Genomic DNA, 20,542 nt, shown 5'->3' with positions numbered 1-20,542 from the left:
TATTGTCAAGGTGATGTACAGAGGAATTAAAGTTACCATAAGGTAGTAAGTACATTTCTTGTTGAACTTCTTACCCCCTCACTCATTTTTCTCTCACTTTCCCTCCTCCCCAATCCCTACCCCAAGTTGTACAGTTCATTTCCAACATATTGTCTTGTGAATATCACTGTTGCCTTGGTTCGCCCTTTGTCCTTTGTCTCACCACTTTGTTGTTCCCCTTCCCTTCCCCAATCCAGATAAACATATATGTGTGTGTATGTATGTGTGTGTGTGTGTGTGTATGTATGTATATATATATATAAAATACCCAGGGCACCAAAATCAAATACAGTGACAACAGGGGAAAAAAACCATTTGGAAAAAAACACAAGAGAAAAAGAAATCACATAGTACATTAAAAACAACAACAACAAAGAAAAACCTCTCATTTCCATGTCTTGGAGTTCATTTCTCTTAGCATCATCTTATATGGTCATATGTACATAGCTATTGAGCTATTCTGCTCATCTGCTAGGACTATCCTAGACATATACTAATTATTATAAATGAGGGAAAACATGGGATATATATTTCTTTGGGTCTGGCTTACTTCATTTAATATGATTTTTTCCAAGTCTTTCCATTTCCTTACAAATGGGGCAATGTCATTCTTTCTGATGGAAGCATAGAATTCCATTGTGTATATATACCATATTTTCTTGATCCATTCATCTACTGAGCGGCATCTGGGTTGGTTCCATATCTTAACTTTGATTTTAAAAAAAAAAGGCTGCAATAAACAAAGTTGTGCTGGTAGCTTTAGTGTGGCCTTGCATAGCTAGCAAGATAAATAGAAAGCCCACATATTGGGAGAAGATCTTCACTAGCCATACAACATAAAAAGGCCTCATATCTAAAATATACTTAGAACTTGGTGCTGGGAAGGTGGCTCAGTGGTAAAGCACTTGCCTTGCATGCTTGAGGCCCTGGATTCAATTCCTCAGCACCCATAAGCAAAAAAAAAAAAAAAAGCCAGAAGTGGTGCTGTGGCTCAAGTGGTAGAGTGCTAGCCTTGAGCTGAAGAGCTAAGGGGCAGTGCCCAGGCTCAGAGTTCAGGCTCACGACCAGACCCCAAATAAAATATACTTAGAACTAAAAAATTTAAATCCCCTCAAAACAAATCCTTAAAGAAACAATTGCCCCATTAATAAGTGGGCTAAAGACTTAAAGAGAGACTTCTCTGAAAAGGAAATAAGAATGGCCAATAAACACATGAAAAAATGTTCAACATCTCTGGCCATAAAAGAAATGCAAATCAAAACAACATTGATATTCCATCTCACTCCAAGCTATAATCAAGAAATCTAATAACAACAGATGCTGGAGGGGATATAGCCAAAACGGAACCCTACTACCCTGTTGGTGGAGTGTAAACTTGTTCAACCACTCTGGAAAGCAGTGTGGAGGTTCCTCAAAAGACTAAACATGGAGCTCTCCTATGACCCAGCAATCCCACTTCTAGGCATTTACCCAAATGACAAAAAAACAAAAACAAAAACAAAAAAACCACACCTTAAAAGTAACCTCAACAGCCAGGCATGAGTGGCTGATACCTATAATCCTAGCTACTCAGGAAGCTGAGATCTGAGGATCATGGTTCAAAGCCAGCCTAGACAGGAAAGCTCAATAGACACTTATCTCCAATTAAACATCAAAAATGTTGGAAGTCATCGTTGGCTCAAGTGGTAGAGCACTAGCCTGGAGGAAGAAAGCTTAGGGACAGCACCTAGGCCCTGAGTTCAGAGCCCCAGGAGCAGCACAAAATAAAACAAAAACAACAACAACAAAAAAAACAAAACAAAACACTTCTTTCTATTGCTCTGGAGACCCAGCTGGTATTGCCAACTTCTTCAGACAAGCAAGAGGAAAAGGAAAAAGGGAGAGGCACAATGGAAGGAAATTTAAATGGTGGAAAATTCAACAAAGTACTAAGTTAAAAAGAAAATGGGCTGAGAGAATATATATTTATTTTTTATTTTTTTGGTTGGTCAGGGGCCTTGAACTCTGGGCCTGAGCACTGTCCCTCAGTTCTTCAGCTCAGGGCTAGCGCTCTACCACTTGAGCTACAGCGCCACTTCCAGTTTTCTGGTGGTTTATTGGAGATAAGAGTTTCATGGACTTTCCTGCCCAGGCTGGCTTTAAACCGAGATCCTCAGATCTCAACCTCCTGAGTAGCTAGGATTACAGGCGTGAGCCACTGGCACCCGGCTAGATCATATATTTTAAAAGGAATTGTAATCAAAAGTGGAAAACATTAATTGGAAATGGCAGAGAAAGCCAAAGAAAAACAAGCATTAAGTACTCCTGACCTAGAAATACTTAAACAAAAAGGCACTGCTTTCATTAAAAAGTGCTTGACAATACAGCCAGGCTTCAGTCAAGAACATAAAGTAGAAAATATTTTGTTTCTGGTCACAGATATCAGGTAGGAGCTATTCAATTGGCCAAAAGATAAAAAGCCTGTTGGAAGTGAGGGCTGGGTCAGCATTCAAGGCAACATCTAGGTCCCTTTGAGGGAGGTTTCTCTGGTCCATGAAGCTGTAGTACAGCTGTGCTTGGGAAAAACTTAGTAAGAGTTCTAAGAGTAGTGCCACAGGCTGTTATTAAGAATGATCTTTAAATATTCACCTTTTGAGGAAGGATTTGGTGATACATATCTGTAATCCCAGCTAGTCAAAAGACAGAAATAAGAGGACAACAGTTTGAGACCAGCCAGAAAAAAAGTATGGGAGCCTATCCAAAAACAAATAAAAAATAAAAAGGGCTGGGGAGGGATGAGTCAAGTGCTAGCATGAAGCCCTGAATTCAAACCAAATAAAGAGGGGAAAAGCAACATTTTAAAGATCCATCAACAGGAGACAGAATATATAAATTATAGCACATCCACAGAAAGAAATACTACGTAGCTATTTTAAAAAGCAGTAGTTCTATTTGTGCTACTAGAAAACTATGTAGTTCTTAATAGAGCAGTAGCTCTATTTGTACTTAAATAGAAATTCAAAGATACAGTAGTAAATGAAAAAAAGCAAGATAAAGCAAGTGTGTATAATGTACCTACATACGCATTTATTTTACACATATGCTTATAAATGCGTGGATTATCTCTGGACTCTTTCACAGACAGGTAACAATATAATTTAGATAACTAAAAGGAAGTAGGAGGTAAACTTTATATTACACACCTTTTTAATTTTATATATTCATATGCTTTACTCATCAAAGACATTCTTTAATATTTTTCCATATACATATATATATATATAATATATAGTAAAGGTGATGAACAGGGGTGTTACAGTTATATAAGTAAGGTAATGAGTACATTTCTTTTTGAACACTGTTACCCCCTCCCTCATTTTCTCCAATCTTTAATATTTTTGTGTTATAATAGCAATGGTAGGGAGAGGGAGAGGGTTGAAATAGTATGAGGAAAAGGAGGGATTAGAAGCTGATGGTTTCCATGAGGGCTAAGAGTTGTAGTGGAAATTAAGATAGGAGGTCAAGATCAGAGAAAATCCTGGACTTTTTAAGATAATGGAAAGGGTGCTTTCCTTGTTAAATCTTAAAAGGTGAGTTCCTATAGGGTCCTATTATCTTTGAGCTTCGTACTCCTTCTGGAGAGAAGAGATCTCTCTCTTTCAGGGCTTCAATTATAGGATAAACAGGTAGTCTCTGTTTGGGACAGAGGTACTGGTTAGAAGAGAACTATGCAGACATGGTTGACTTGCTCTTGATCCTAGTGATCACACCTGAGAAAATGATGATACATTTCTCAGACTGACCTGCTGCAATATTGAATCTCCAGTTATAGCGCCATTTAATCATAAACCAACTTATTTGCTCAGTTCTGTCCCTGCTTTCCAAGGCTCTCTTTCTTCACTTTCAACAGCCAAAGAGTTCCTGTCAAACCTTCCTTATAGCCTATCCTCATTCCTTCTCCTTCACTGTCCCTTCCACCTGGAACACCCACCCACCTGCTGCCATGGCAGTCTCTGTTTTAGAGCTAAAAGTCTCACCTCCTCCCCCAGATTTTTCTGCAGCTAAACCAAATAAGGTACAGATTCATATCCATTTCCACCCACACTACCCACATTACTGCTTCATCAGCATTAACAATGTCATCAAACACTTATTAAGTGCATACGCCCAGGTGCTTCAGAGGATACAGAAATGACCCTATATAATCTCTTCTCTCAAGTTGTTGCCAATCTTATAGGAATGATTTAAGTGCAGCTTTGGCAGTTTCTCAAAGTGTATCTAATACAATATCAGCCAACTACAAATGACTATAAACTTTTTTTTCTTTTTGGGTCCAGTCGTGGTGCCTGAACTCTGGGCCTGGGCACTATCCCTCAGCTCTTCAGCTCAAGGCTAGCGCTCTACCACTTGAGCCACAGCGCCACTTCGGCTTTTTTCTTTTTGCTTATATGGTGCTGAGGAAACAAACCCAGGGCCTCAGGCATGCAAGGCAAGCACTCTACCACTGAGCCACCTTCCCAGCCCCGACTATAAACTTTTGAGAAGTTTTTGAAGCACAAATAGTTAGAGGAATGAAAATTAAAACAATGGGCTATCAGCCTTCCATCAAATTGTTAGAAGTTTCTATAAAGGTCTAAAGAAGAAAATTCTGACTAAACAAAACAGTCATAAAATATTGGTTAAATATATTACACCAATTCTACATTGGGCCCTAGAATGTCAGCAATAAAAAGGATGGCCCTGACATTCCAAGAATCCATGGAAATACAAAGAAAGGCATACCAGCTCATGGTTCATGCCTGTAATCCCAGCTACTCAGAAGGCTAAAATCTGAGGATTGTGATTTGAAGCCAGCCTGGGCAATAAAGTCTAAGAAATCCTTATCTCCAATTAACTGCCAAAAAGCAGAGTGGGGCTATGTCTTATTATCTTTACTTTCCCTTTACCATTGTGACTGGCAATGTTCCCAAAGCTGATTACTCCATCAGCCTGAATCACAGACAGTAACACAAAAACTGAACTCTTTGATATGATATATAGCGTGAACAAGAAGCAAGTTTTTGTTTTTGTTTTTTGGGTCCGGTCGTGGGGCCTGAACTCTGGGCCTGGGCACTGTCCCTCAGCTCTTCAGCTCAAGGCTAGCGCTCTACCACTTGAGCCACAGCGCCACTTCCGGCTTTTTTTCTTTTTGCTTATGTGGTGCTGAGGAATCGAACCCAGGGCCTCATGCATGCAAGGCAAGCGCTCTACCACTGAGCCACCTTCCCAGCACCTTTGTTTTGTTTTGTTTTGCTTTCAGATACTGAAAAGTAGCTCACACTTGTAATCCTAGCTACACAAAAGGCTGAGATCTAAGGATCATGGTTCAAAGTCCATGAGACTCTTATCTCCAATTAATCACCAAAAAACTGGAAGTGGTGCTGTGGCTTAAGTGGTAGAGTGCTAGCCTTGAACTGAATTGCTGAGGGACAGTGCCCAGGCCCCGAGATCAAGCCCCACAACTGACAAAAAAAAAAAAGATACTGAAAAATAGCATTTTGGCATTATGTATCAAAATTTTAAAGTACATATTCCCTAGATATATTTGTATACATATGAAATGGCATCCTTAAAAGGTGTCTCATTTATAAAATATCTTGATATACCAAATGACTTGAGATAACCAAATGAATATCAATAGTAGGTAAATAACTGTAGAACATTCACACTATATAATTATGCAGCTATAAAAAAATAAAAATTGCTCTTAGTGCTGAAAGAGAAGCAAAAAGGCAAAATACATTCTCATGTATAATACACTACCCTATACAAAAGGGGAATCAGAGTATATATTCATATATATGTATTTATGTTTGCATAAAAATTACAATGATAATTAACTAAAATCATCATCTTAGGTAGAAGGGGAAGGGAAAATATGGATGGAAGTTCAATTACTAGGTGGAAAGGGAATCCCTCAACCAGGCTGCCAGCAAATCTCATCTTAAACATAAATGGCACAATCTAAACTCTGGTTATCTTTCTCCTATGACAACTAATAATCAGTAGTTTTACCATGCTAAACATAGCTTTGTTATTCTTTATTCTTAGGGAAATATGAGAGATATTTGGGAGTGATCAAATATCATGTCTCCAATTGTCTCTCAAATGTTTAGAAAAAGACTGATGCATTATGATGCCACTGTTTTTGCAACTTTTCCTTAAGTGTTGAATTAATTTTAAAGGGTATATCTACACATGTGAGTTTGCTTTTCATTTTTAATATCTGCCAAGTTTTATACTAGTGGCAACCACCTGTCATTTAAAAACATCCTTTTTGCCAGAAGATCTCCTATCTACTGACATACTGAGAAGGACAGATAAGGACAGTAGTATTTGAAATGGCTGGCTTAGAAAAATAACAGTCAAACTAAGAGACTGTGAAATAGTCCTCTATCCTAATTTCAAACTAAAATGGCAACAAAGAGATGGTAGCACTGAGAATAAGCATAGAACTTCAAATTTCAAATTCTCACCTTCTATTTAATTTCTCTTAATCAGCACAGAAAAAAATCAAGGCTACCTCCCATCTCTTAAAGCTCTGGCTTGTCATGCATTCCCAGAAGTACACTGTAAGAAGATGACTAATCACTGAGAAGCTTCTCCAGCACCATATGTCTACCATTTTCAAAAGAAAAATTTTCCCAACCATTATTGAAACAGAATTCCTACCTCCTGCAGCTGGAGTCGGACCTTGGTAACTGCTCGGATCCAGTGCGCTCTGGCTTGGGTAAATGGTGAAGATGCATTCTCCTCAGGAAGACTTGTAACAAAGAAGAATATTTCTTAAAAATAGTTAAGGCCACAAGATGACAGAACTGAAGTCAAAATTACAAAATATCTAAAATAAAACATTTGTAATCATGCCTATACTTGTTTAGTGATTCTTCTGAATACTTAATGTAAAAACAATTCTTCTCTAAATGACAACTCCTTTTAGCTTTCATCTGTTCCCACTCTTCTTTTTTTTTCCCCATTTACTCAATGAGGTGGCTCACTGGAAAGGGAGAAATGGTAAGGGCCCTGAGTCAATGAGTCAATGTCAAAACTAGAAACCCAGCAGAGAGAGAAGTATAAAATAAGCTTTTCAGGCTGGGAAGGTTGCTCAGTGGTAGAACACTTGCCTTGTATGCATGAGGCCCTGGGTTCGATTCCTCAGCACCACATAACCAAAAAGAAAAAAGCTGGAAGTGGCGCTGTGGCTCAAGTGGTAGAGCGCTAGCCTTGAGCTGAAGAGCTGAGGGACAGCGCCAAGGCCCAGAGTTCAGGCCCCACTATTGGACCAAAAAAATAATAATAATAAGCTTTTCAATCCCTCTTTGGAGACCACCAACCTCCACGAGAGGTTTTCATGGCTTTCTTTTTTTGTGTGTGTGGGGGGGGGAGGGTCCGGTTGTGGGGCCTGAACTCTGGGCCTGGGTACTGTCCCTCAGCTCAGCTCAAGGCTAGCATTCTACGACTTGAGCCACAGCACCACTTCCGGCTTTTTTCTTTTATGTGGTGCTGAGGAATCGAACCAAAGGCCTCAGGTATGCAAGGCAAGCGCTCTACCACTGAGCCACCTTCCCAGCCCCTTTCATAGCTTTCTTACAGCAAAATTTTATTCCTACAAATCCTTCCTACTTCACTAAGTATTTTGAAAGACTTACCAACACTGAGACTACATAAAAAGTGCCAAGAAAGAAAATCACAGCTTGTCATGATTGTGTTCCTTGAGCTTCCTCAGGGACATCTTTGTAAAATGAACAATAAATATAATAAAATTTATTTGAGACAGAAACTCTACTTTGTATTAGAACAAGTAATCATCCAGGCTCTTAATTTAGTAATAATGCTTTTCCTTCCTCCCATTGGACCCTATAGCTAAGGTAGCAGACAAATATCTACCACCTATGTATGCAAAATATATCCTAGGCTCTGATACCATCTACATGAATTCAGTGTTCTAAAACACTTGAAAGTAGGTCTGACCAAAATAGAACTGGGCTTCATGTACACAGCTAGGTCCTGAGAAGACACAAGTAGAGAAGAGCAAGTACTCATGTTGGACATATCCACTTCTCTACCAAGAACTTCAGCCCTGACCATTTAACTGCCAAATTTAAGGTCCACAAAGAACCAGTCTTTCAGTGAGTTATCAATCCAATGAAAAGGCTGGGCTAGAGCTCTGTCTCCTGACCATCTCACCTATTAGATGAGCCATAAAGATGACTAAAAACTAAGAATGATCCAGGCATGGTGGAACATGCCTGGCATCTCAGCTCTTGGGAAGCAGAAACAAGAGGACTAGGAATTTAAGGTTAACCTGTGCTATATAACAAGACCCTGCGCAAAAAGAAGGGAGGGGTTAAAATGAAAAGAAAGTAAATTATAGCTTCAGAAAGGTATGTGACTCATCCAATAATCCATGGTAAAGTAAAAGCACTAACATTCCTTAACTTTGATCATGTAATTGATATTTGATACCCTGATCTCTCAGTTAGAATTTAGGCATACATAATTCCACCAAACAAAAAATTTTTTTTCTTTTTTTCTTACAGAAACATATTTCCAAACTCACTACCATATCATGAGGAACTAGAAGAGTGAGTTTAAGTCTGTCCCCTAGATCAAGTCTTTTATAACTACCTTGGCTTTACAAAATAAGACAAAAAAAACAGAACAATATCATTCACAAAATAAGCTAAAATATTAATAGGTTAGCAAGACAGCCAAAGTACCCAAAGAAATGAGGCTATCTAATGAAATTACCTGCAGGGCTCGAATTATTTCATCTTCAGAGTCTGCCATATGTGGGGTCAAGAACTGTCAGTGGCTTATGATTATAATCCTAGCTACTCAGAAGGTTGATATTTGAGGATCATGGTTCAAAAACAGTCAATGAGACCCTTACCTCCACTAAACTACCAAAAATCTGGAAGTGGTTCAAGTGGTAGGGCACTAACCTGGAGTAAAAAGAAGCTCAGGGACTGCACCCAGGCCCTGAGTTTAAGCCTCAGGGCCAGCCAAAACAAAAATAAAAACAAAAACAAAAAAAAACCCTGCATATTCAATGAGTCCTAACACTGCAGATCAGTAAATACAACAAACCCAAGTGTTCTTTAGAGATACCCCAAAATATCCATAATTACATCAAAAATAAAAGGAAACAGTGCAATTGAGTATAGGTATCTTACTTCCACCACACTCATTTTCAGTAAAACAAATGAGAAAGAACTTATGTTCAGTAAGTGATACCACAGGGCAAGTAGTTAGGAAGCAGGTGAGTAAGCATCACCTACCTCTCCTGGGGGCTTATGATGTGGTCCTTGTGTAGTATCAGATCTGAGGGAGGATGGATTGTAGCATCTTCTTTTATCTCCTTGAGTTCACATATTCTCTCTTTTTCTGCTTTACATGTCACCTCCAAGGCTTTCTCTTGTTCTCCAAAATTGGGCTTGCTATCTCTGGAGAGGCTACCAGAGCTGTGGCAGGAATGAATGGAGTCCCTCTCCCGACGATCATCATCTTGTTCAGGATACTGGTCTAGTTCACTCAGCTGAGAGCTTCCTTGACTCACATTACAGGAAGAGCCATACCTACTACTGCTGGTGGGGCTGTGAGAATGAGAAGATGACAAATGAGTGAATAAATGCAAACTGGGAACCAGGGCACAAGTATGGGTAAGTCCATAAGATAATTACATTGGGGTAGCAATCACAAACAGGAGGTTTCTACTTAGAGAACCAAACTTCACAATCTACAAAAATTTAATCTCTATTCAGCAGATCACAACAGGATACGACACAAGCACAATATACTTGGTTCTCCAATAGCACCCTGCTCTTGACTTGGAAAGATTTTCTTTGTCCCTCCCCGCTCCATGTCTCTCCCTTCTTTCCTCCCTTTCCTTTCTTCCTTCTTCCTTTTCTCAATCCTTTCCTTGCATTTCATTCTTTTTTGTTCAGTACAAAGGACTGAACTCAGGGCCTTGCACTCGCTAGGCAAATATTCTACCACTTGAGACATGCCCTAGTAACAATATTTTACCTATGTTATTTGTGAATAGGATTAATATTAAATGCCCTACTGCTTATTCCTAAATTCTTAATGTGGTCTTCTGAAGAAACCTATCCAGTGGCTGTGATAAAAAGTTTTCTAATATCACAGAGTAAAAATGTCAAAATAAACTACAATCCAATTTTCTATTATTTAATAAATTAAGTCCTCATTTACTTCTCTACAACTGTAAATGTGTATGGCTATGCCTTAGTAAAGAAGAACTGATATGCCCTTTCAATAGTTTCTCACCATCTACAGGATGAGATACAGAAGCTTATTGGAAGCAACTTAGAAAATCAAAGCAAAATAGGTCTTTCCCCATCTATTATGTAAGTACCTAAGGTCCAATGAAGCAGCCTATTCCTATAATGTAGTTGTAATTAATATATGTCACTTAAATACTTGGAGCCTCTCTGCCCTCTCTTCTCCATTCCACATTATATAAGGCAGCGCAAACTAGCGTGAAAAATCTCAAACTAGAGTATCTTAAAGGAAGGGCACAGCCTCTCCTTTAAGCAAATAAACTACTTTTGGTACCAGAAGGAAAAGGATGAAAATATTCACACATTAGTTCTTACCACCAACCCCCTAATTAACATGGAATTCAGGTAATAGGAAAGACACATGAAGGATAAAAAGCAAGCTACCATAATCTACCACTAAGACATTTACATCATAAATGGTCAATTCCTTAAAACCATTTATGATGCTTGACTTGAGAACAGGCCTTTTTTTGGTCATCGGTTCCTTGAAGTCATTCAGAGTAACTAGCTGCTGTACATTCAAAACAGAGGCAGTACTAGCAGGCACTACTTCCTCTTCTTGTTTTTCTGGCTTGTGAAGTAGCTCAAAGATAGTGCAGCGTTCTTCCTCATGCTTCTCTGAAGGACAGGTAGAGCCAGAAAGGTTGACCTTGGTACCACAGAATTCTCCAGATGCTGGAATTTCCAGCTGACTTTCTGCTTCTCCAGGCTCTGAAAGCCCATCAGCACAGACATTTGACTTGGCCTCCAGTTGTTCAGTGGTCCCAAAGTGCTGAGTATAGGCTTCATTTGGCTCAGCACAAGTCCCAGTTATTTCTGAAGACTCCAAAGCTATATTAGCCTCACTGGGAGTCAGGTCCTGATCACCACTAGTAACTAAAACTGGACAGGTGGATTCTGCAAGGATTTTTTCAGGGTCCTCTTTATTCTCTTTTGGCCATGGAAATGAAAGATCCAGTTTCTTTCCAAATCCTAGTTTGAGATCACTTGCCAACATACTTCCTTTCCCCTCGCTACTTCCCTCAAATAAAGTTGACAACTTTTTGAAACTGGACATTAAGCCAGTGTCTGCTGCTCTGTTGCCAGAAGGTGGTGAGGAAAAGAAAGAACTCAGTGTCTTCCCATGATTAGCAGTGGAGGAGGGGAAGTGGAGTTTAGGCCAACTGGTCATGTTTGGGATCTCTAATGGAGGTCTTGGTTGCTCTGATTCCTGGGGGACTGTAGGTTTGTCTTTCTGGACAGTATGTATCGCAACATTTTCTCTGACACCAAGCACAGAGTCGTCCTGCAGAGGACAAGAATAAGACTCTTGAGTTTTCAGTGTGGTGCTCTCACTGACACTTGCTTTGTCAAATGTAATATTAGTTTCCAATGAATTTGTACAATGCAACTCTAAGAAATTTTGAGTTGTGGAGGCAGTCTGAATAGCTGGCTCTGGTTCAAGAAGTGGTAATTGACTTGGAGAAGAAAGATCTTCACCAATCACGGAAGGATCTGAGTGCAACTGTTTTGGCAGTAATATTTGATCTGTTTCCAATGATGCTTCTGTGTCTGTACCCTGCAAAATCCCCATGTCTCCTTCATCACTCAGAGACAATACTCCTTGCCCCATGTCATCCTCTGAGACAGAAGATGTAGCAGCCCTCTCAAAACTTGGGGGTTCTGGAATATTTTCAGGAATATTATTTGTTTCCATTTTGGCTGACACAGTAGTTGATTCTGGCTTTACACTAATCCCAGACCTTCTACAGTCACTGGAAGTTAAATCTAAATTGAGTCCTGCAGAGGTAGCTTCTCTATGCAAACATTCTGTAGGTGTTGAGACCACAGCATCTCTAGGATGACCATTTTGAAGCAAGGATGTAGCTACAGATGAGTTTTGTTTAGGTGTCTCTGGTTTGGGACTTCTGAAAATACCAAACAACTCACTTTTGAAGGGCTGTGATGATGTATTAGAAGAAAGAGAAAAAATTGAATTTTTCTTTGGAGATTTAGGAGAGAAAAATTCAGAAAAGGTTTTAGGAGGTTCAATTAAGCACTCAGAGAAAGATTTCACTTTGGTCACAAATCCTGAAAGCATTTCTACTGTAGAGCCTGATTTGTCTTCCTCTTTATCTACTTCTTGAATCTGGAGGCGCCCTGCACATTCTGATACTGGAGAAGCTGCACTTGGTTTGAGGATCTGGGGTAAGACCTCATCAGGGCCCTTTTCTAGTGGTAAATTTAATGAGTCTATGATAAATCTTTCATTCTGGTGTTCAGTACAAGCATCTAAATCATTGAGCTTTCCATTCAAATGGTTCTCATGAGAAAAAGAGTTGGCCAGTATGTCATCAGGTAAAGCACTCTGATTGACAGCCTCATCTTTATGGGGAGCTTCACCAAAGGTCTCTGGGCCAATAAGCAATGTTTTAGCCTGTGCCTGAGATTCTGATAAAGGAGAAACAATGTCTTCCTGTGCCTGAAATTCTGGTAGAGGAGAAACAATGTCTTTTTGTAAATGATTCATCTGAAAATCTGAAGATGTCCCTAGTTCATTACTAGAACTCAAATTTCCCTCTACATTGGGCTCATGTGCAAAAGAAGTAACCTCAATGGTATTACTAATGGAAGTAGAAGGGAGTGTTTGCTGTTCATAAATTTCTTCCTGGGCTATGCTATTTCTATGACTACTGGGCCTTTCCTTAGTCAATGTGTCACTAGTGTCTACAAAAACACTTGGCTTCTTACAGGGCTGAGTAATCACTGGAACACCAGGTGAAACACTTTGTTTTTCCCCAGGAGATTGTTGCTTTTCATCCAAAAACGATAAGTTGAACAAACTAAAGGCAGAACTATTATGAGAAGTATCCTTCTTGATGCTTGACCTAGTAGCAGAGAAAAAGGAAGGAAGTGTGAATAGCCCTTCTGCTTGAGATTTGGTTCTTGGTAGAGGAGCAGAGGCTCTGTTCTCATATTTTTCAGATCTAGTTAAGAAGGAAAATACACTTTTTCTTGTTGGCAGTTCTGGCTGGGATGGAGAAGTTGTGGCAGTTGAAAAACTCCCGTCTTTGTCAGGAAAATGATTTTGTTCATTTAAATTTCTTTGGCTAGGATTATCAAAAGACTTCAGAGCTGCTGTCATTGCAGACATGTCACTAGTTTCTTTTGAAGTATCTCTAGGAGACTCTTGGAGATTACTTGTTAAAAAAGATGTATCTGTTGACTGCTGATCTCTAAAGGGTACCTCTTTTTCATTCAAATCCAAACCCTGTATATCTCTAGTTGATGATTCCCTTGGTTCACTGTAATCAATAGTAGTCTGTTTGTTTAAACTTCTAACTCTAACCTTTCCTTTAGAGGAAATTGTGGCAGGAGGAATATTCCCATTATTCTGGTTCTTTAGCTGAACAGGATTAGGACTTGACCTCACCTCATTTTCATCAATCATTGAAGAAATAGTTATATTTTCAGTCTTTTGTACAGGAGATACATTGGTTTTAAAGAAATCTCCAAGGGTACCAAAAAAATTTGAAACACCAGATGATTCTTTCTTCTCCTGAGATAATGGCTTCCTAGTTTTATCACCATTCCTTTCCACATTTGATGATTCTTCTTTATTCACCTGGGTTTTAAAGAGGTTCAAGAAGCCAGGTGGCTGTTTTTCATCTGTCATCATCATTACTGAAGATTCTTCTCGCCGACCAAAAAGTTTCAATGCACTTTTAAATAAAGTTTTCTCAGACTCTTTGGAAGATTGGTCCTGGGAAAGCTCACAATTCTTGTGCTCCTCCCTACTAAACGGTAGTGGAAGAGGATCTGAAATTGAGTCAGACGTAATGGTTTTATCACCTTCTATATCTGATTTAGATTGAAGAGTAGTTTGACTTACCTGACAACTAGATTTTAGCAATCTTTGCTTTTTCACATGACTGCTCTTATTTAAAAGGAATTCTTGCCTTACATTTTCAGTAAGCTCTGGTTGTTGGACATCAAATATTGTTTGTCTCTCTGGATCTTTAAGATAATTTTCTTCTTCCTTTTGGGAATTATTCTGTAACTGCTTACTCAAGATTAATGGTGGATTATCATCATTTGTGAGCTCTACTGATTTTGACTGCTGATCCAATTTTGGCATGACCAAAGTCTCTAAAGATTCATTCTTAGCAAAATTCAAAGAACTTCCAACCAAGGCACCCAAAACAGAAAACACTGGAGTCAGATTATTCATTGATGTTTTGTCGGCTTGCTGTGAGCCTCCAATCATAGTTTGAGAATGAACTGAAGAGGTAACTTCTTTAGAAGAAGATGGAAGCCAATGGCAAGTGGAAAGGTGAGCAGATGCATCTTTAGCTAGAGGCCAGTTCTTAGCTTTCCCTATAATTTGATCTCTATTTAAGACATGACTACTAATAGTTTGGGGGTGATTTCTGAGATCCAGTATGCATTCAAGATCTCCAGAACTATTAGTCCTTTTTTTGAAAGATTTAAAATCTCCTTTAAACTTTTGAGGATTATAGTCTGAAAAATCTAATGGCTGATCCCTTTGGCCAAAAGCTGACTCTTCTAGTACTTGTGAAAACTTTTCTAAATTTACATACAATGATCTCTCTTTTGTTGGAAAAGCTACAGATAAATCAAGAGGGTCATCAGCTGGTCTTTCTTCCACATACCACAATATTTCATCTTCTTTGTCATGTACTTGAAAACTATGGGCAGAAATAATGCTGTCATCAAATATCATACTTGTCAGATTATTTGTCTGTAAATCATAATTCAAATATTCTCCATAAGAATAATCTGGTATAAATAAATATACATACTGACCAGTAGAATCAGTGAGGAGAGAATAGATATACTGACCATCATGGAACATATAATATCCATAATTCCCATCCTCTGAGGGCAACCAGATGCCATTTTCAAGGCATGACATCCATTCCTGGTACTCATAATCAAAATTTGAAAAGATAAAGTTTTCTCCCATTCTTAAAGATTCTTGATCAATTATGGAACACATAGTTTTCTCATAAAGTGAAGCATAACTTAAGTCGATGGGTAATTCTTCTGGCAAATTCTTAGTCTCATTAATTGAGAGATAACCAGAATTTCCATATAATGGATTAGCTGCCCACATATCACCTCTTAATAAGTAATCTTCATTAAATGCTAACTGATCAGATGATTCATATGGTAAGTCACACCAAATGACACTGTTTGGATTTGTTCTCCATTCCAAGATATTTGCATTTTGATCTTTTTGGCAAAAATTTATTACTGGGCTTTCTGAGTCAGGCCACAAGAAAGCATCTGCTGATGGAAATGTATTTTGATTCAATGTATGATAAACTGGTTGGAGTTTTCTGGAATTTTTAGAAAAATCTTTTGTATTACAGTCCCATTCAAAACATAAAGAACTGTTCATCTCTTCAAAAGCCTGACAGTGGTTTGGCTTATTTAAAGTGCTAGTGTCTAGTGCATGTAAACTTAACATATTTGAACTTTCGTGTGGTTTTTCTTGAAGAAGATGGTCTAGTGTTGGCCTCTTAGCCAAAGAATTCTCTGAGAAAGATGGTTCAGAACTGGGAGAACAATGAAATACTGCATTCTCCGAAGAGGAACACTGCTTTTCATCTTGCTGGCTTTTCCATGCTGGAGAGCAATGATGATTATGGAGCCAATTATCAGATGATGGTGTGTTTTCTTTAGATAATGAAATGCTTCCTAGGAAACCAGAAGTTTTATGGTTTTCAACCTGGTTCCTCAGATTTTCAATAGTTACACATGATGCAGGAGAGACCTCATCCAGGGATAAATGCTTATTTCCATTCAAACTTTTTATACTGTCTAAAGAAACAACCTTTATTTCATTTGGCTTATAATCACTCATATTGCTATTTGATATAAAGTTAAATATTCCAGAGAATAAACTTGAGGTACCACTCTTGTGACTGGAGTCATCATTTGTCATATTTAATTCTTGTTGAGTAGGTAAGTTCTCAGAAGAAAACCTATTAAGCAAACCAGAAAAGAAACCTCCTTGTGTGATTTTCTTGGAAGTTTTATCCTCAGCTTTATCTTCATTAACTCTAGTAGATTTTGAGGTGGTTGAAATAAACTCTAATGAAAAGTCTGATGCTACTGAAAATGTCACTTGTGCAAAATCCTTGAGCTCTTCTGAAAGATCTGAGGTTCTATGTTCTTTGGGCACAACTCCAAAGATAGCACTTTCATCATTCTCTACTGCTATAGGGTCATTTGGATTTAATGTTTCTATAGTCCTAGGTTTCTCAAAATCATTAATATTAGGGGCTGAATCAGACTTCATTATATTAAGTTTGGCATCTTCAGGACAGGGCATTTGGTCATTCTTACTTAATTCCTCTGAACTGCTGAATTTCCCCGGATCTTTATAAATATTTGGAACTGAACTACACTTCATTTTACTAAGTTTGACATCTTCCAGATAATTTATCTGGATGTTATTAAATTCTTCTGTATTTCCCAGTTCCCCTAGATGATTTGGAACTGAATTCGATTTTATTGAACTAAGTATAGCATCTTCATGGCAATTTCTCTGGATCTCTTTGTTAGTGGTTGCTGCTGAACCATGCAAACTCTGTTCATTATCAGTGCTATGACTGTCAGTAAAAGGAAACTTAAACAAAGGAAAAATGCTTCCTTTTTCTCGTAAATCCTGCTGCTTTTCAGAATGACTAAGAACTCTGAAAAATGGGATATTTAGTTTTCCACTAAACGAAAAGGAATTACTATCTTTCTTAGGGCTTTTTTCCCTTCCATCTTCCTCCAACTGGTGAGTTTTCACAGGCTCTGACAAAGTTTCCTTTGAACAGGTCTCAGGAGATGTGAACAAAAAATGGCTAAATGATTTTCTGAGTGGTTCAAGGAAATCATCATCACCAGTAACTTTGTCCTCTTCTGATGGCTCTGAAGTAGCCTCTTCATTTGCAGTTCTACTGCTGGCTATACAAAGATGTCCTGGATTGTCTTTAGCACATGTTATTGATTGATCTGGCAACAGAGACAAATCTACAGGGGGTTTTCCTTCCAACAAACTCTCAATATTATCTTTCTTACTTGTACAACTTGCTATGTTCGAAGGTTCATTGGCAACATGGGAGGACAATAAATCTTTAGTTGGTTGTATTTGGAAACCTGGGGTTTCATCACTCTTACATAAAGCACCACAGCTACTACGGTGATTGACAGAGATAGCTTCCATTTGATTTGATTCCAAACCAACAAAGCTTTCTTTCCTCGCTGTCTTACTCTGGTCTTCTTTTTTGGTCTCTTCTTTCTCTGAAAAGATCTTTAGTGGATTTAACATGCTGAAAACAGACTTTATAACTGAACTCTGACTTTGTGGTACTGAATCCCTTCTAGTAGTCTCTGTTACATCCTGGAAGTTTAAACTCTCACTCTTGGTGCTTGTGTGCTCTTTTTCCAAGGTTTTGCCATTTCTACTGGTATCCTTATTATCAATTGTTGGAAAGGAAAATGAAGGTTGAATGGATAGATCCTTCTCTACTACTGACTTATTACTGGGTTTTGATCCTAAATTAATTGTCTCTGTTTGATTAAGAGTTTCTATTTTTTCTGGAACTAAATAAACCAGTTTCTCCACAGAAGTTGATAAATGCTTTGTGCCTGACCCCACCTTTTCTGTTAGTGAATTAAATAAAGACCCAACAGCATTTTTTACTCCACTCAGCTCAGAGAAAGAAATGGCTTTGTCTCTGTCATTCTTTATATTAGTTAGAGGTGGTATTTGATCACCAAGCATCTTCTGTTCTGAATTATCAACAGTATTATTGCATTTGTGTGTTTTTTTAGTTTTGGGAAGAGAACCAAATCTATTGATCTCTTCTTCCTTCTCTGCTAAATATTCTGACACAGTTTCTACCAAACACTGAAGCTCATCCATTGTGTCAACATAGTCTTCTTTGGGTTCCTCAATAGAAGGAGTTAGCTTTCCCACTGAGCACTTTAACAGATCTCCAACTGGGTTTGTATCACAATTCATCCTTTGTAATTGCAATGTTGGATTTGTCATATAACATTCTTCAGTAAAATCTTCCATAGGATTGATACTGGATGGATCCCATGTTGGAGACAGTGAATGTTCCTGCTCATCAGAAATAGGGGAATACAAGAATTCTTCAGAAGTGCTGCTAGTAGAATCTTCAACAATATCTAATGGAGAAAAATTAATGTTAGGCTGGTTTGAGCCATGTAACTTTTCACAGTTTCTTAAGCAACAGGGCAGATCATGACTTTCCCTCTTGGTAGTCCATGTACCACTCTTAACCAAAAATCCATCTTTGTAGGAATACAAAGCTGGGTAATTTTGTTTCTTCTTTTCAATGTGATCATAATTTTCAGTATCAGGATATATATATTTGGAGTTAGTCTTTGTGTCATATTGCTGTCTTTTACTAGGGGGCTTCTTTTTTCTTCTATGTATTGAATTATATTTCTGAGGATATGTAGAGAATGCAGTTGTTTCAAACTGATGATCAAAATTAAGATCAGTAGAGAATTCTGTATGTTGGCTCTGAGATGGTGTCTTTTTCCAATTGTATTCTAGGTGCTTTTGTTGGCTGATGTATTCATCAGTTTTTAGAAATGTTCTAATTTCTTTTACCTCTGCTTCCTTCAAGTTTCTGGTACTATTTTCTAGAAGATCTTGTGGTATGCTTCCTTCTCTCTCTTTGTAGACATTTGCTTGTTCTTCATAGTCACTATCAGAGAAAGCTGAAATGATCCTAATTTTGTCATTTTTAGCCTGTAAGCCTTGTCTGATGCAAGAGGTTAAAATTGGAGGAAAAGTAAGGTAAAGAAAAAGGAGAGACAGGAAAAAAGAAGAAGTAAATTACAAGATTAAATACTTGATCAATAGTATTAGAACACCAATCTGACAAAAAAAAACATTCAAACTAAAATCATGAAAAGAGAATCTACATTCCTAATCAATGTTACATATAGCAATGCAGTCAAATAGTTTTTCCACATCATAAATAGAACTTCTTGTTTTGTGTGTAGGGCTTGAGCTTTTTTTTTCTCTCAAGGCCAATACTCTACCATTTGAGCCATAACTGGCTTTTTGTTGATTAATTGGAGATTAGAGTCTCACAGACTTTCCTGTCTAGGCTGGCTTTGAACTGTGATCCTCAGTAGCTAGGGTTAAAGGTATAAGCCAAAGTGCCTGGCTTATATTTTCAATTTACAGAAATATAACAATGGTCTACAGAAGGATACATAAGAACTAGCAATGGATTAAAAAAAAAAGAACTAGCAATGGGAAGGGAAGTAGGAGACAGGAAGGAACTACAACAGAAAAAGGTAATAAGTATGGCAGGCATGGGTGGCTCACGCCTTAGGCTATGCAGGAGGCTGAGATCTGATGATCACAGTTCAAAGTCAGTGTGGGCAGGAAAGCCTGTGAGACTCTTATCTCCAATTAACCACTAGATAACCAGAAGTTGCTCTGTGGCTCAAGTGATAGAGTGCTTGCCCTGAGTTGAAGAGTTGAGGGATAGTGCCCGGGCCCAGAGTTCAAGCCCCACAACTGACTGGCAAAAAAAAAAAAAAAAAATGGTAACAGGTATGAGTGAAGATTCTCTGTGTATTATCATTTAAAGTTTATTTAACCACCTTTGTACAACTCCTTAATAACAATAAAATTTATTTAACCATGTAAATATTTTATATATTTAAGAAATCAATAAAGTCACATCAAAAGTACCAAATCTGCTATAATAAGAGCACTGTGCTCTTATGAAAGGCCTAGGAATATTTATATAGGAGGGGTTATCCCAACATTTAATATTTGTGGGTTTTGTTTTACTCTTGATAAAGTATGTATCAAAATTACTGATCTAGGGGGCTGGGAAGGTGGCTCAGCGGTAGAGTGCATGCCTTGCAAGCATGAGGCCCTGGGTTCGATTCCTCAGCACCACATAAACAGAAAAAGCCGGAAGTGGCGCTGTGGCTCCAGTGGTAGAGCGCTTGCCTTGAGCTGAAGAGCTGAGGGACAGCGCCCAGGCCCAGAGTTCAGGCCCCATGACTGGCAAAAAAAAAAAAAAAATTACTGATCTAGATGCAAGGTGGGATATTAGGGGAGTAGGTCTTTTCAGCCATATACCCAGGGGTACATACCATGGTCACCAGTTGAAAACCAC

General features: G+C 38.3%; 1 protein-coding gene across 5 annotated transcripts in view; it reads right to left on the bottom strand.

The window, feature by feature from the left end:
• Window positions 1–20,542, bottom strand: part of Unc13b (unc-13 homolog B) — a 174,449-nt gene that overhangs the window by 70,751 nt on the left and 83,156 nt on the right. For 4 of the 5 annotated variants that reach the window (XM_070009369.1, XM_070009371.1, XM_070009370.1 and 1 more), the window contains 2 exons: window positions 9,339–9,653; window positions 6,730–6,820 (listed from right to left, as the gene is read on the bottom strand). In XM_070009369.1, the coding sequence (XP_069865470.1) occupies window positions 6,730–6,820; window positions 9,339–9,653 (406 nt within the window). Of the gene's footprint in view, window positions 1–6,729; window positions 6,821–9,338; window positions 9,654–10,825; window positions 12,784–12,822; window positions 18,871–20,542 lie in introns of all 5 variants that reach the window. The other variant, XM_070009367.1, reaches the window with a different exon arrangement.

This window comes from Dipodomys merriami, unplaced genomic scaffold (assembly GCF_024711535.1).
Source record: "Dipodomys merriami isolate MVZ:Mamm:240054 unplaced genomic scaffold, mDipMer1.0.p SCAF_11, whole genome shotgun sequence".
NCBI lineage: Eukaryota > Metazoa > Chordata > Mammalia > Rodentia > Heteromyidae > Dipodomys > Dipodomys merriami.
This window is presented reverse-complemented; position numbering and strand designations above follow the sequence as displayed.